General features: G+C 40.4%; 1 protein-coding gene across 1 annotated transcript; it reads left to right on the top strand.

The window, feature by feature from the left end:
- Positions 1-237: 237 nt before the first annotated feature.
- On the top strand, positions 238-16,580 carry cdhr1a (cadherin-related family member 1a; the record flags this gene model as incomplete). Its single annotated transcript, XM_084374962.1, has 18 exons — positions 238-478; positions 1,006-1,140; positions 3,317-3,412; positions 3,933-4,078; positions 4,212-4,262; positions 4,369-4,458; positions 4,620-4,706; positions 5,328-5,444; positions 6,134-6,277; positions 6,972-7,050; positions 7,137-7,237; positions 7,586-7,789; positions 8,522-8,674; positions 8,786-8,950; positions 10,130-10,197; positions 13,233-13,461; positions 13,560-13,817; positions 15,411-16,580. 18 exons carry the CDS (start codon positions 238-240, stop codon positions 15,960-15,962), a joined length of 2,916 nt encoding a protein of 971 aa, XP_084231088.1. The 3' UTR covers positions 15,963-16,580.
- Between the last annotated feature and the right edge of the window lie 938 nt (positions 16,581-17,518).

The raw sequence follows: 17,518 nt of genomic DNA, 5'->3' as shown, positions 1-17,518 counted from the left end.
AGTGGGGGGAGGAGAGAGTTATCTCCTATGCTAGCAGTCACCTCACCCCTGCACAGCAGAGATACTGTGTGACCCGACGGGAGCTGCTAGCCATTGTGAGATTCACAAGGCAGTTCCACCACCTTCTCCTTGGCAGGAAGCTCCTCCTCCGAATAGACCACAACAGCCTGACTTGGCTATTTTGCATTAAGCACCCAGAAGGCCAGTTAGCTCGCTGGCTCGAGGAGCTCAGCCAGTATGACTTTGAGATTGAACATTGTGCTGGGCGACAACACACTAATGCAGACGCACTGTCCAAGTGCAACACAGAGGGTCCAACAGACTCTGACTGCTATAAAGCGGGCAAGGAGGCAACAGAGCTTCCCTATCAAGGATGTTCCCACTGCCAAAGACTGCATGAGCAGTGGGCAAGATTTGAAGAGGATGTGGATGATGTCATGTGTAGATTTACACATGGACCAGGGACGTAACTTTGAGAGTGAGCTGTTCAAGAACATCTGTCAACTCTTCCAGATCTCCAAGACCAGGACCACATCATATCATCCTGCTTCAAATGGACAGGTGGAACGATTTAATCGAACTCTTCTCCAGATGATCCGTTGCTACGTAGACTGAAGCCAAAAGAACTGGGATGAACACTTACCCCTACTAGCAGCAGCATATCGCAGTGCAATCAAGTCAAATCAAATCAAATCAAGTACTGGATTCACACCTAACATGTTCATGCTGGGAAGAGAAGTCCATCAGCCTCAGGACATCTGGCTGGGGGTGGCAGAGCGGAAGCAAGGCGGAAAGGAACCCCTTGAGCATGTACGGGACCTGGAAAAGAGTCTTAATGAGGTCCATGAGATGGCTCGGCAGCACCTCAAAGCAGCTCAGCACAGACAGAAGAGGCTTCATGACTTACGAGTTGCTATATGAGATCCTGACTCAACGTGAAAGGAAAGTCATGCACCATGATCGGCTGAAGCTGTATACAAGTGATGTGATTCCTGCGTGGATCAGGCGACAGAGACACAAAGTTCTTCCCCAGTGCCAGCCCCAGGGCACAACATCCCATGGGAACTGACCACAGTAGTGGCCAGGGACCGGACGAGACTGAGCTGGACCCTCCCAGGACACAAGGGATGAAAAGCAAGCGTCAGGTTGCAGCACGCAGGTGAAGGCAGGCCGTGCGGGCCACGCACCAAGAGGAGGTACGTACCTCGGGGTTAGAGGAAAACAGCCGGGGACCTCCAATGAGGAGAACACTGGAAGGACGGGAAATTCACCCCCCAGGTCATTATCAAGATGTTGAGAGCAAAAGTTTTAGTCCAGTTGATAGTGTTGATTTTCATTTTTAATTTAATTATGTTATAGCTGATAATGGATAATTGTATTGACTGCTTAACACTCATTAGTACTGAAGGGACTCAGTATGCTTAAAGGGGGGGTAGTGTAATGCTGTTAATGTTATTATTATTCTATTGAACAGATATTGTTTATTGTTTGTGATGTAGTTATGGCATTTGACCTCTGCCGGAACTGCATGTTAGTTACAGATTTCCTGTGTTGTGGTCAGGGAGTTCCGGTTTTTGATTACAGTGTTGTTGAAGATCTCTCGCCTGCTTCGGTGTGGACTAAAAGTCTGTCTGCATCGGAGCTAGAGCATTTCATGGTATCTGTACCTACCTGTGTGTTCGGCAAGTCTTCAGTAAAAGTCCGTAAAGTGAGATAATCCTCTCCAGAGTCATCCTTCATCACACACGTACACTTATATCCCCTGTTAGCCGAAGCTAACAGTAAACTGTAAAAATGTCATTTTTTTATTTTTTTGTCCTCAAACTGGCAACTTCCAAGACTCTTGATGCTGACGAAACAACCAACCAACAGCATTTTACTAATGGCTCACAAACAAGCTGGAACCAACTGTCAGAATTCTTACACAGAGTTAAACAAAACAATCATTTTGGGGGAAAAAATTATTAATTGACGATCATAATAATGTCTTTACGGAAAAGAGATACTTTTATATTGCACCTTTCTACAAACTCTCTAGATGTATTATTTTTTAAATATGATTTGTCTACACGAAAATGTTAGCATTATGACCTTAAAGCTTGTTTAAAATCAGAAACAAGCATCTTTTCTACAAAGACAAAACCAGAAAATAGCATGTTTATTAGTTGTAATAATGAAAGTCTTTCTACATCAAAATCCAAATTATGTACAAAAAGTGTGATGTATACCCATCCATCATCTGCAAAGTTGCAGTATATCTTTGTTTTGAGCCATCCTCAACCCTGTGGATTCTGTTGGACTGAGACGGCCCAGGAGTGACTCTTAAGATGTGTCATTGGATTAGCATGTGAGCATCTGCCTTTCGCCTCCTGCAGTAGCCCACAAACACCTTGAGAGCTGCTTCTCATGTACAGGACTCTCAACAAAGCCGTGTTCATGGTGCGGTTTCATGACTTCATTCTTTAGGATGAAGAATGTAAAGATTTCACATCTGCTGCCCCTTTTGGTGTTCGTTCATGCCTGCTTTGGTAAGTTTCACTTTTTAATGCTCTGCTGACAGTGTTGCTGTGATCAGATTTTGAATGCTGTTCTGATACATTTGAGAGCCTCTGGGTTGATTGTAAATTTCTTTCAGTTTATAATTGAAGTCTATTCTGTTTTCAAGTCATTCCCTTGCCTGATTTGTTGCTCTTATAGGTGCACGTCAGTTTATACTCTATGTGATTATTTTATTGATATTGATTTGTTTGATGTATGGATTTGGTTTCAAAGGTAATGTGAAATTAAAAGACAGATAACCTTCGAATTAAAACAGCATTGTTTCAACCACCAGAGATCTCTGGTCTATGTATAGAAAGGTATCTTAAGAGGTTGACGTAACTCACTTGTAATCCCAGTCAAAGTTTCAGAGGGGGTGTACGTGCTGCATAGGCAACCTGGTTTCTGTCACTCTTTGATAAACAATGACCATTGTGACCATGATTGACAATTACAAAATAATGCTAAATACTAAAACATAGTATAACATAGTATAGTAGCAGAAGATGCTTGCAAACTGGCTCATGCAATCTAATGGACCAAACAGCAACATCTATCTTAAGTTTGCTATTATTAGCAACCATTAGCCGCCATAAATGACCCGTTATTCAAGACCAATTAAGACTGTTGCAGTAAAACTCCTGAGAGTAATTCAACTTTCAGTTTGTAAGAGAATATTTATGTTGTTTCCTCATCACAAAGCTACATAATCCAATCAAAGATACATTATTTGAAACTTTTAAACATTTAATGGTGTTTTCCACATCTCTGTCCTCAGCACAAGCAGATTTTGCACCCTATTTCTACGACAATGGACCCTACAGCCACAACGGGAACCTGGCACTGTTCAGCCTCTCAGAGGACACGGCTGTCGGTGAGATCAACCTCTGACATACAGGACACTTAGTGTGGTCGGCTAATAGGCCGCTGCACCAACCAATCAACAAAATGGCATGTTTTTGTTGCCAATATATCTGAGAGTCCAGGATGTTAAATAGTCTTTGATAGATGAACAGATGCTGTGTGGCATGTTTGTACTCACACTAACATGCTCATCTGTCTGAGCCACCTGTTGAGGTGAGGGACAGTTTGCTGGCTGTGAATGTGAAGCAGCTGTCCCTCTACACCTTCCATCAGTCAGGGTACTTATTGTGCAGCTGCATACTATGTCAGCGCCTTGTTTGTTCAACAGCAGTTTTGCCCAAACAATCAATAAACTACCCTCATTGATTTGTGGTTAGAGGCGGCACATTTTGCATTCAGAACCAGCTTTTCAAATGTTCACAATAACAGGAACACACATACACATTTTTTTTGTGCAAAAATCATCAAAATATGTCTGAATCTGTTAACAGCTGAGGTTAATTTATGTAAATTATGACTTCTTCTTTTAGGTACACAGATCTACAGTCTCAATGGCACAGACCCTGAAGGCCAGGAGGTGAGGTACGGCCTGTCTTTTGATCCAGGCTCCAAAGAATACTTCAGGGTCGACCCCGTTTCCGGGAACATCACACTGGTGGAACAGCTGGACAGAGAGGTAAACTCAACGTAGGCGTCAGAGGGCATTAGGGCTGACAGAAAAAGTTTATTTCTGACTTTAAACTTTACCATATAATTATTTTTTTCATCATGTTTGTCTTCATATTTACGTGTCTTCCATCTCTGCTCAGAAACAAGACTCTATTGATGTCCTTGTCAGCATCACAGATGGACGAAGCAAGGTCAGCATCTAGCTCAATGTATGATTGTGCCTTTTATTGTCATCCCTTATACTGAATGAAACTAAAACAAACTTGAACACAAGTGTCTTTGTCCTCTTCGTTTCAGGTTGTGGAAAGAGTCACAATATTTGTAATGGATGCAAACGATGAAAAACCGGATTTCCAAAACATGCCGGCAATCATTGATGTACTGGAAGTAAGTTAAGCAAAAAAAAAGTATATGTCAATCTCTCTACGTTAAAATTAAATATTACTGTAAAATGATCTTATTAACTTATTAATTGATGAGTTAACATGTGTTGCATCATTTATTTTTAAGCCCTATATGTTGTGACCTGACTCATTTTCACATTTTAGACAACAGAGTCCGGCAGCAGCATCTACAAAGTCGAAGCAGTGGACAGGGACACAGGCTCGGGTGGCTCAGTCACCTACTACCTCCAGGTATCACTGCCCAATCAAATCCAACACAGGTCTAACTTCTGCCATAAATCAATACTGTATGAAGAAATAAGCACAGAGAAAACCTTCCTCAGTGTTAATTAGCATGTAACGTAAATGATGTAGAAAACAAGGTAATATCAGTGAGATTCTCTGGTGCTCATGTGTATATCTGTGCCTGAATATGCTGCAGTCGTTATGAGAATAAGGATTAAATCACAATCACATTTGTGTCAGGTAGTGGAGGCTTAGAGGGCTGCTTTGGCTGCGGGTAGCAGCGACTGTTAGTTTGCACTTTGGACTATTAGGACCAAAGAACAGCTGGCCTGGAGTGACAGTGATGAGTGAGGCACATCTGGACATAGCAGCTTTCACCTGCTTGCACTGTCCTTGAGCATATAGGCTCTTTACATCCAGATGGACTGTATACAAGATGTGGCCTAATTCAAGTAACTACTTAGTGTTTTAATGCAGCAATCTGACCCCTTTTTTCATGATATCTCACGTGAGTGGTTGTAAATGGGGTTTAGGAGTTTCAGCGACAAGCTTTTTTACTCGTGTGACCTGAAATGTGTCTCTGTGTGTGCTTTTAAAATCCTGCTTCTGTCCTGTTCTCTATTACAGAATCCTCAGCCCACTCTGTTTGCCATCGACAGACACAGCGGTGTCCTTCGTATCAAATCTGGGGAAATGTTGGACTATGAGAAGACAAAGACACATTTTGTCACTGTCGTTGCAAAGGTAAAGGGTGTATCAAAACTCATTAAAGGCTTCCGTCATGCAGTAGTGTACTTTCTTTTTTTAATATAAAGGTATCTTGTGGAGTTTTCGGTGGTGGTGTGTGAAAATTTGTAATTTGTAATTATTTGTATGAAATATGGATGGAGCTGCTGGGTCTGAAATGCCTTTAACCAGCATTCTTTCTAATGACCAGCAGTGGGCGATTCCAGTGGTTGCCAAGAGAACTTTGATTGTAAGCTTATGAGAAAATGACGCTACTTCTCACTTGATCTATTACCTCAGTAAACAGTTTCCTAATGAGTTTATGGCCTCAATTGCAAGTTCCAAGTTTTCTACAATTCAGCACAATGTTCATTTTGTAAATGATGGTCCCATTTAGAGTAAAATAGATGATATGCTCCAGAGCCTCTCTACCACGGTGTGTCCTCGGGTTTTCAGTCAGATCTTGACAGGATATCCTTTAAAAAGTGGGCGACAGCTTGTAGTTCAAAACTGAGATATAAGTCACATGTCATGTCTCCACCAGTTCTTTATCTTTCAATCAAAATAAAATTACATTTCAACTTTAAAAATTAATAAAGCTTTGTAAACTAGCATATATAACTATATATAGCAAAATTAGAATGCTATTGTTTGGAGATTATGTTTTTTGAATGTAAATTTAAACTGTACATGACTTTTTGTTTCAGGATGGTGGTGGTAATTTTAATGGCAAGGAGCAGTTCATGTCATCATCGGCTACCCTGACGATCAACGTGGTCGACGCACAGGACACTCCGCCATCTTTCATTGGGACGCCGTATTTTGGCTACGTTTATGAAATCTCAGTGCCCGTGAGTAAGAAAACATCCTTCACTGACATTCTGCTTAGCTGTTTCTCTGCACATGTCTCTAAACCTTTTGCAAAGTTCTTATAATTTACGTCACATGTTCAATTTATAAGGCGAAGCAAGACATGGCAACGTAATATAGTGAATGCAATTTATTTCTACATTCAGAGTATAAAGAGGAACCAACAAAAGAGCAGAAAACCCAAGTCAGCATTATCTCATCACACAGCTTTAATTGCTGGCATTTTACTGTAATGCCAATGCCTTCTCACAGCAGGTGGAAGCCACATTATCTCCTCTGTTACAAAATGTCACTGCAGTATCACATCAGAGGAGGGAGATTACAGGTCTGACTTTCATCCAAAGGAAATAATTAGGACACTGACATTTCAATGTATATTTGAAGACTCAGTGAACATCAGGTGCTGAAGACATTTCCTTTTTTATGTTTTTTTGACCAGTTGTGCATCTGATGACTCATCTTCTGCTTCCTTTTTGTTTATACCATCAGTTTTTGAGTTATGTAATGCTAAGAGTGACATATTAGAGTTGTTTACTGGAGAAATATATAAATACAGTATATTTTACAGCTGTATAGAAGCTCATTCATATATCCAGGTTACTTAACCACAGTTTATTCATTCTTGTTTCACTGTTGATTTAAAAGCAAAACCCTTCTTATGATCTTTTCCCATAGGGATCTGAAATATTCACAGTTTTAGCCAAAGATGGTGATGTGGGAAACCCTAATCCAATCCGTTATTCCTTTGAAGAAGGTAAGCATTTCACTCAACGGAGATTAAAATGATTTTTTACATGCTTTTGCATGCTTTGTCAACATGCTCATCTGTTGTCTCTCCAGGTGACAACGGTGATTTTCACATCAATAAGACAAGCGGTTGTATCACCCTGCTGACTCTCCCCATTTATCTGAAGAGAGAAATCTTTAACATTAAAGTCAAGGTAAGTTGTGGTTCATTCATCGATACAGTTTGACTGTAAACAACACCAGACTTACATTTTCTTTAGCATCAAACAAGCACAGCCTGAACGCCTCTATAAGCTACTTTCAGATAGCTTGGAAGGAGAGAGAAGACCTTTTTAATGTTGTTTTTACTTTTTTGCTTGTATCCATCTGTATAAAAGTTTGTACAGTAAATTGCATTTTAAATTTGAATTGTTGCAATAAATTCATTAATTGAATGAACAATGGTACAAAAAATTTGCACAGAAAACAAGATACATTTTAGATGAGATAACCTAGCAATTACCTGAATTTGAACCTGCAAAACTCTTACCCGTTGTGTCAAGGCATCAGAAGTCAGTCCTGAAGGCAGACTCCTGGACTACGGGGTGGCTATGGTGGTGATCCGAGTGGTGGACCTGAACAATAATCCACCTACTTTCTACGGAGAAAACGGCCCACAGAACATGTTTGAGTTGACCATGTATGAGCATCCACCAGAGGGAGAGATGCTCCGGGGGCTGAAAATCACTGTCAATGACTCCGATCAGGTGCGGAGACCAATATTATCTTCTATATTGACTGTGATTTGTGTGAAACAATCAGATAGTTGCTAATTTCGGTGATGTTTTACTGAACATGTATCATCGTATCATCACCATTAAAATGTGCCTCAGCTAGGAGAGAGGAACAGTGACTGTTATTATGTAATAAAACTCATTACACTGTTATCTAACAAGAAACGTATTTAATCAACGTTCACTGTGCCACAACATTGAGTTCACTCTGCCTCTCTGTCCACGAAATGACTCTAAGCCTGCTATTATCAGAGACAATCCTTTTAAAATCATAAAAGAAAATTGAAAGTGAGCCAACACAAATTAAAAGGTACTCCCTAACTATGCCATTTGTCAGCTTATGCAAGTGTGTTAGCAGTTTCTTGTATGAGCCTCATCCAAATGATGTTTGCCAAATGTATTCTCTGATAATACTGTTACAACATCAGGGTGAGCTCTCTCTGTGTCCACTGGTATTATATTTCACCAAGAATATTACAGCTGCTACTGATATCCTATTGATTTCTCATACATTATTGTGATAATGAAAACATTCAAAGCTTTTATATTGATTGAAAGGACTATATACTGCATGGATTATACTGTACGCTTGTTAGTGACAAATGCAGATTACTATAAATAGGTTCATGCATAGATAACGTAACAACTGTCCTTTTCACTGATGAGACATCCTGAATAATATAATGATGTTTTGTGTTCCTGCAGGGTGCGAATGCTAAATTCAACCTGAGACTGATCGGACCAGGGAGGATGCTGCGGGTCGTCCCTCAAACTGTTCTCAATGAGGCCCAAGTCACAATCTTAGTAGAAGACTCCGCTGCCATGGACTATGAGAAAAACCATTTTCTCACATACAAGGTGCACAGCAGCAGATTGAAATGGCATTAAAGAGCACAAATGCACACATTTCTCAACAAATTGCTCCTGCATCTGTTGCATTGATTTATTTCCAATATTTCCCCACTTTAGCTTCTTGCAGTTGAGATTGACACACCCGAGAGATTCAGCGCCACCGCAGACATTGTCATTCACCTGTTGGACACGAATGACAACGCTCCCAAGTTCTCCTCCGATTATTACATCGCCAGAATTCCAGAAAACTCACCCGGTGGCTCCAATGTGGTTTCAGTTACGGTGAGCGAGCCTTCATCCCGTCTAAAAATACATGCCATCACCAGTGTACGTCACTTGGAGCTAAAGACGAATGCTGATTTGAACAAAATGCCCAAGAGGGCCATTAATTCCCTAAATGTAGACTTTTTGGTTGGTTGGTTGGGGGTTGGGATAATATGTGAAAACATGTAGATAAAAGCTAGGCGAGGTAAGCTGCCAGATGGCTATCACTTTCATTTTGTTGTGTAACAGCAAATTCCCAGATTTTTTTTTTCCCTAATGCTTAGTAGCACATGCAGCTGCAGCACAAAAATATGTGCAGAAACATCACGAACACTTATAAGGACATGATAGATAGATGGGCTTAAGAAAATATCACAATATTTTTGAGTTCAACACCATATATATGTCCTCAAAAGTACTTTATAAATGTTAGAACTGGGTGACAGAATTATAGATAGATAGATAGATAGATAGATAGATAGATAGATAGATAGATAGATAGATAGATAGATAGATAGATAGATAGATAGATAGATAGATGGATGGATGGATGGATAGATAGATGTCCTTCACCCTTGTCAGTTCATATCAGCGCCCTGCAGAGGCTCAAAGCAACAGGGAGGCTCACTAATAAATCCTGCCCTTGCGTGAACACCACAGAGGCTCATTTCCTTGATCCCAGGCAATTTCAATCAGATAAAAGAACAGCCAACAAGTGACCTTGGACTCGTGGAGACAGCGAACAGGCATCCCTGCAGCGACAGACAGACAGATTAGCTGACGCCAATGATGATGATGATGATGATGTTCCTATGACATCAAAAAAAAATCAGTCTTTTTATAGCTGACCTCTGTAACATCATGTTCCAATCCCGCACAGATTCATTCAGTTTGCTGATCCACAGCGGCAGACAGTTGTCTTTACTCTCATTCAGTTTAATACAAACACATCTAATATCAATATTTTGAGGTTTATCAGAGGTATGAGGTAGAAAGTTAAGAGAGGCCCGGCTTGAACCCCAAATAATGCCAGGAAATGGGGGGCTATGCCTTAGCTGACTGAGCCACATATTTCACTAAAACTCCCAAAGAGGAGCTGCAGATTATCCTGACTCCTGTCAAAGTCATGTTGAACTGACCTAATTTATGCAAGTCCTACAAACAAACTCAGAACATAGTTGATCTGTTTGTTTGCAGGCTACAGACCCAGACTCAGGACCTTGGGGTGAAGTGAAGTACTCCATCTATGGATCAGGGGCTGACTTGTAAGTATACAAATATAACTTAAAGTGTTATTTTTTTTAGTTTATTCCTTTTCTTTCAGTGTTTATAGGTGCTTGTGCATGTAAAAGCTCTTGAAAATTAAAAAGGTCAAAGTCTGCACCAACAGAAGCTCCTCTCTCCCAGACAACACTGCTCCTGAAACACCTCGTCAGCAGTCCCGCCTTTAAATTCCTCTCATCCTCATAACATTGTAATTCTGTCTAGATATTAAGATGTAATATTTCAACCACAGTGCTAATAAACATCACACATTTAATGACTGACATTTACTTATAAGTGCTTCAGCTGTTGTGCTGTCAAAATAAGAGTAAGAATAAGTAAAAATCTAAATCTGTCGAAGATTTAGATTTTCTGCCCAAGAAGAAGAAGTCTATTGTAGATTCCAACCAAACGAGTTGGCAAGGTTCAAGTTTATTGTCATGCAAGTTAATGTCTGTGTAATGGGATTTATGCCCTGGTTTTCTCAGCCTCTAAAACTATATAAATGAAGATTAATGAAAGATATTACAGAAATCAGAAATCCCACAAAGTAATAAATCACTGCGAGTTACATAAGGTGCCCAGTGTTTATTATTCTGTCTGGGTAAGTGTCTTTGAGGCAGCTGGTCTGAGCTCCAATGTCCTGTAAGCGTTTTCCAGGGGGAAGGAGTGAGAGCAGACCATGTGCTGGGAGGCTGGTGTCCTTCAAACCCTGTTTTCAATGTGCCAGACTACCTCTCTGTCCCCTCCCCTGACTCTATTCACTGGTCTCTGTGTAGTGACAATGTGCGGGGAGGAAATTAGGTGGTGATGTTCCAGCAAATGAAAGTGAAAACACACAAACGCTTATGCAACATTATTAGCAGTTAATACCCTGAGTATTTGTCAGCAGTAGAAAAACACACTTTATGAAGAAAAAAATCTAAGGCGCACTAACCTCAAGGAAATAGTTTAATTAAAAGACAGATGTTGGATCTGAGCCTCAATGTAGCATTTTAATTGTAGACCAACATAAACTGCAAAAAACATCTGCCTGAAAGGTGTGTAGCAATATGACAGCAGACTGTTTTTCATATTTGAACTTGGTTGGTTTTATTGCACCTAAGCACTGTAGTCCCTCAGAGGATTTACTGGTATTTTCTCTGAAGTCGATTTTTATTAGATTTCCAGTAGAAGTCTAACCTCTGAGAAAACAGCTCACTGTTCTCTCTTGTTGATTATAACACACAGTGCACCAGCAGATTGCCGTTCACATCACTAGAGACATAGTCCATAAGATCACCTACATTTTAGGTAAAATTGGTGAAATCTCAACACTGTGATTGCAACTGTTCTAAAATTGTTTTTGTTTTTTCGATCACAATTTTTTCTGAACGCCTTAGAGGACCAAAAGATCTGGATTTGAAAACATTCAGAACAGTAAAGCAAAGGAAACCAAAGACAGATGTATGTCAGTAAGGACATTTTGAGTCTGTTCCCAATAGACCATCTGCTTTGCAGTGTAGGTAGAAACTATATTTGGAGCTTTCAGTGGAGATTTTGCGCTCGGTAGCGATGAATTAAAGGAGATATGTGATGTCATATGACAATCCAGGATTTCCAAAATAAGCAGAGGAGAGAGATTTGGAACACTTTATCTTAGTGCAGACTTGTTTGGTCAAACCCATTTGGAAACTGTGTCACCTCAGATTACTCTGAAATTCCTCTTTGAACTCTGAAAATTTGTCCTGAAGCAGTACATGTCTTGGTTTTGCATCTACAAAAATCTCATATCTCTGACCTTATAGCTTTTAATAGTATCTTGCAGAATACTTCAGCATACACAGGATCATGCAGTCCTGAGCTTTGTCTGCTTGCCCTCTGTCTTTGTTAATCCTCTAATGGGATTGGAGGAGAAAATAGAACGCTCTTTACTTCTGGCTACCTGCACGGTGACAGAGTCACTGTAGAGTCACGGAAACTAAACAAGTCAGTCAGTGAAACAGTCTAATTCCACTCTTGCTCTTTCTGTTTATAGGTCAATCTGTCATGAGTAAAGTTGATTGGAAGAGGACACTAAAGTGATACTGAATTGTCCATCATTTTGGGAAGAACATGTATTTGCTTTCTTTTTAAGCGTTAGATGAGACGATCAGCACTCTGGTGTCTGTGTGTTTGGTAAGGAGCTGGAGCCAAGAAGTGATTAGCCTAGCTTAGCATTGTTTGTTTACAGGATTCTAAAAATATTTTGGTGGTTTAAGGAGGAATTAAGTTCTGTGACTATTGTTAATCAAAAAACAGCAGCCCGGTATGTTATCTGTGAAGCGTGCACATGCTGCAGGCAACATCACCCTCTGACAAGACCCTGGGAGGTCATTGTGCCGGCCGCTGTTTACGAGCACATAACTTTCTGTGAAACCACAAATTGTTGTTTTACATTGCTGTTTTATGTATAAGGTAAACAAAGAAAAAATAAACAAGTCAGTGAGTTTAAGATGTAATGGTCCGTGAAGTTTGAAAATAGCCAAGCATCTCTTTCTCTCCATCCAGTTTTTATGCTAAGCTAAGCTAACCTAAATGCCTCCTGCAACCATTCGCCAGACTAAATGTTGGCAATGTATGTTACTGCAAACATGGATATGTTGAAACTTAATATTCCTTTATGCTCAGTTTTCTACTGAAAAGGCTGTGCTAAAGGTCTGGTTAGGTTAAGGCACAAACACCACTTGGCTAGGGTTAGGAAAAGATCATGTTTCGACGTACATGGTTCTGTCACAACAAACACAGCTGGAAAAGCATCCCAACATCTTGTTAAAAACACCAGGTTTTGAGTTGGAAAATGTCCTGACATCTCATTAAAAAGTTTAAACAAACTAGTGAATGAAAGAGAAAATCTAGACGAGTGTGATATGCAACCCATTCCTCCACAATAGCAGTCTTGAGCAAAATGCTCACATCAGAAAATAGACAACATACATTCACAAGACTGTTTGGGAAAACAAAGATCAGTATTGCATTCTCCTGAATTAATTGTCCTAAATCACGTAATCATTTACAGATTCCTGATCCAGCCTGCATCTGGGATCATCTACACGCAACCGTGGGCGAGCCTGGATGCAGAGGTGAGATCCAAGTATAACTTCTATGTGAAAGCAGAGGACACAGAAGGGAAGTACAGCCTGGCTGAAGTCTTTGTGACTGTGCTCGACCTGAATGACCATCCACCTGCTTTTAACGACAACTTCCTTGAGACGACCATGGTGATTGGAGCCCCAGTGAAAATAGAGGTATTCTATTGTGTTATTTACTGTGTCATGAACAGTAAAGCTCAAGATCAACGTCAGTATCACTGCATTTTAAATTAAATGTATCTACGTCCACACAGGCTGTAGACGATGATGCAGAAATACCCAACAATGTCATCGAGTATGCCATCATGAAAGCTGATCCAGACAACAACATCTTTGACATAAATGCTGACACGGGGGAGATCATGCTCAAGTCCTACATCAAGTCCATGGCTATCATTCAGAACATCACCAAGCAGAGAGACTGCACCTGGTCGCTGGTGGTGCAGGCCCGCGACCGAGGCCAGCCGTCCTTCAGCACCACAGCAGTCGTCAAGATCGACATCACTGAAGCTGTAAGTATCAACAGAGTAGATGAGTAGTCAGTTAAACCCATATGATACCATATGATGACTTCTACTGTTTTTTCTGAAGTAATACACTTCAAATACAAAAGAAAAATGGAATGTTAAATCAGGGTTTATTTGTTAGTGACAAGAATACATTCATCATTTCATGCTAATGCTTCTCAGATGTCACTTTACTTGTAGCTACAGGTTACGAGAACCATTTAGAAATAATTATTGGAGCAGTTCTGCTTCTTTATCCAACAAATCCTGGTGAAATTTATTTGCACCACACAATTTCAATTCCTCTGTATTTTAAAAATAGATAGAAATGTATATTTTATAGTTACAATGTCGTTCTCAGCTGTCGTTCTCAATGTCGTTGACCGACTCTTGAATTCATACTCCATACAAAAATAGCGGGCACTGTGCAGCATATCACCAGAACAACCGCTAACTGCTAATTGAAGCTGCAGTTAGCTAGTTAGCTCGGTTAGCCGTGCAGCTAGTGGTTCAGACTGGGGGATTTGAGAGATATTATGAGAAAGGACAGGCAGGGGCTAGCTGGTTAGCATGCTAACTTCAGTAGATACCTCTGCAACACAATACATCGACATTTTTGTTTATTTTTGCACGTTTTGTTAATAACTTTCGTACATTTTTGAATGTTTTAAACTAAAACTAACATATTGCACCTTTAAGTAGCAATTACAAATTTGTAATAATAAAACAAATCTCACACGAATGCAATTGTCATGTTTCCAGGTCAAATCCAGATTTGTCTCATACTTCCTGGGCCTAAGGAAACATCCTGGGGCCGTGTTTGGGATTTGTTTGACCATTGTCACCTTCGCCATTTCACTGACAGTCTTCATTTCAACTCTTATATACTGGAACTCTGTGAAAAAGTCCCGAATACAATCTCAGGGCAAGATCAGAAAGATTAGAGGGAGGCCTGTGCCATAAATGAAGCTTGCCTTGAGATCATCAGCACAGCACGACTGTTGTTTTGACTCTGTGGTAATGAGAATTTCAGACATTCATTTTTTAAAAGGAGTTTGTGGTAGAACAAGGCTGTGTCTGTAAAAGAGTACAGGAGCACCATATAAACTGTCCCTGCAACATTTCCCCATATTTTTTCCCATGTTTTGACTTAGTACTCACATTATAACACCACAACCCTAGAAAACAAATTAGTTCTGTATTTTTATTTTCACATCAGCTCATATATTCTCAGATGCTGGATGGTCTCAGCTATGGCTTCCCCAGTCAACCTCTCTGATCTTGTCTTGACAGAACAAAAAAGTAGAACAATGAAAAGTATAATCATCATTTTAGTGGGTTTCATTTGCAAGACATCCACCAGGAAACAGAAACATATTCAGTTTTCATACAAACAGTATTATGGCAGTACATTTGCAGTAATTTATTTCTGGATTTTAGAGAGTTTTGTTTTTTGCACCTCACATAATTTTTTGGCCAAATCATGAATACATGCAGTAATACAGTACATACACACAACAATTTTTACAAGTTAATCTTTGTGTGACAGACTATGACATCAGTCCCATGGATGTGAACTCTCCCTGTGCTCTTTTACAGACCCAACTCAAGGGGGGGCCTTTGGGATCATTTTTGATGCACAATAGAAACAAGCCTTTGCAAATCCTAGGCATGCTTGCTGGTGTCATTGTTTTCATGGTCATAGTCACGGTCATCATCTCCACTGCAACATTCATGCGCAACAAAAAGTCCAACCGGATCCTGCCCAACCGCCGTGTGAGGAGGAGGAAACAGCAACCCTGGAACCTCAAAAACCCCTTCAAGAAACCAGAAAACCCCGGAGAGAAGTTCAGAGTTGAGGAGGAGGAGCGGGAGCCAGAGGTCGTCGTGGAGAACATCAATTATAACAATAATGTCAGCAATGTTGTGAGACAATGGCCCCCACCTCCGCCGCCCTTCGCCCCGTGTCTGCCCCCTCCACCACCACCCTACATCCCAGGGGAGAGGCACTGGGCGGTACCCACCGTCTCAGCTACGGTGGCAGTAAAACCTAAAAAGAAGCCAGTGGTAACCAGACAGGACACTGTGAACAAAGCGCTGGTCTCAGAGCTCAAGATGAGACTGGAGCAGAAGAGGATGAAACATCACTAGTGCTGGACAGGTAGCACTTTATACTAGGGTGCACATATTAACCATTGACTAGTCGCTTATTAGCAAGCATAATAGTAGCATAAAGTTGGCTCTTTATTAGTCATTATAACCCAATTTTAAAGGCTTATTATGCATGGCCTTATTCTACAACTACTAGCCCATTGAATCCACATTATAAAATGAGGTCTTGCTCATAACTAATTCACTACACTTACTAACCTACATAGATTCTACCAGTGAACTACTTATAAGCAAGACCTCACTGTAGAATGGAGAATGAGAATATTCATCCGCTAAATGTGCCATTCCATCTCCCCCTTCCACTGTATTCACGTAACAACAGCACTGTTGTCTAATCATCTGCCCCCTCAAGTGGCTGCCAGATGGTGCTCCAGCTTTGTTGCTAACACTAGCTAACAAACATTAACGATGGTTATGCTATGCTAGCTAGCTAGCATTACTGTTGCCAACATTAGTTAGCGTTAAGATACTTACTTGCTATCAACGAGCAGTAATTTGGACGTTACTGAGGGAAAAATCTGAGTTAATGGCCTAGTAGTTGTAGAATACGGTCATGCAGGATAAGGCTTTAGTGGGTCCTTTATAACGACTAAAAGAGAGTCAATACGCTACTAATAAGCATGTTAATAAGCAACTAGTTAATGGTTAATATGTGTACCCTAATATAAAGTGTTACCACTTGACAAAACCTTCCCATCCCAAGGTCCATTTAGTAGCAGTTCTGGAGCTTTCAGGCTGCACATCCAGTCTGTCCAATTGTCGTTGAGCATCCTCAAATTTACATTGTTTTTGCTGTATAAACAAATGTAAATGTTAAACTTCTGCTTATCTACTTCAAGATGATGAGCTCCAGAATGAAGCTACGCTTAATGGACCTTGAGGTGATATTGTTTTGTCAACTGATGTTTCCAAGTACAAGAATGAACTTGAAACTGTATGCGTGTGTGTGTGTGTGTGTGTGTGTGTGTGTTTGTGTGTGTGTGTGTGTGTGTGTGTGTGTTTTCAGAAAGGTTACTTGTATCAATAATGTCATTTTTATGTGATGGTGAAAAAAACTCATGTGTATCCTCGTTCAGATCATGTTTTAAATTCACGACCTTTCATCATTTGTTTCTGGTTGAAGTTTCTGTGTTTGTAACAGACAAGTTCCACCTTTTGAACCATTTGTTGACACACTGGTGGCTTAAAGCTCCTCACCCGAGATCCCTTGTCGGGAATGAAGTTGTTCAGATTCCAACAAGAAGAGAGAGACTGTTTATTTGGAATCCAACCAAGCTCCTTACAAGGGATTTCATGACACTTGGACTGACTAAAGAGATCAGCCTGAGGAGAGGGAACCAAAGAGATCACGTTAGGAAGACCTTTAATCCTTCTGCGCAGGTGAAAAGCACTGTTTAGACTGTTTGTCATTTGTTTACGACTGTATATGTGGTGGTTTAACGTCAAAAAGAACACCTGTCAGGATTTTACTACCAATAAAAGAACGTCATTTGTAATTTCAACAGTGGTGGAAGAAGTATTTTGATCTTTGTGCT

This window comes from Pagrus pagrus (genome assembly GCF_965226575.1).
Source record: "Pagrus pagrus genome assembly, chromosome: 15".
Lineage (NCBI taxonomy): Eukaryota > Metazoa > Chordata > Actinopteri > Spariformes > Sparidae > Pagrus > Pagrus pagrus.
Note: the sequence above shows the minus strand (reverse complement) of the source record. Positions and strands in the feature narration are given on the sequence as shown.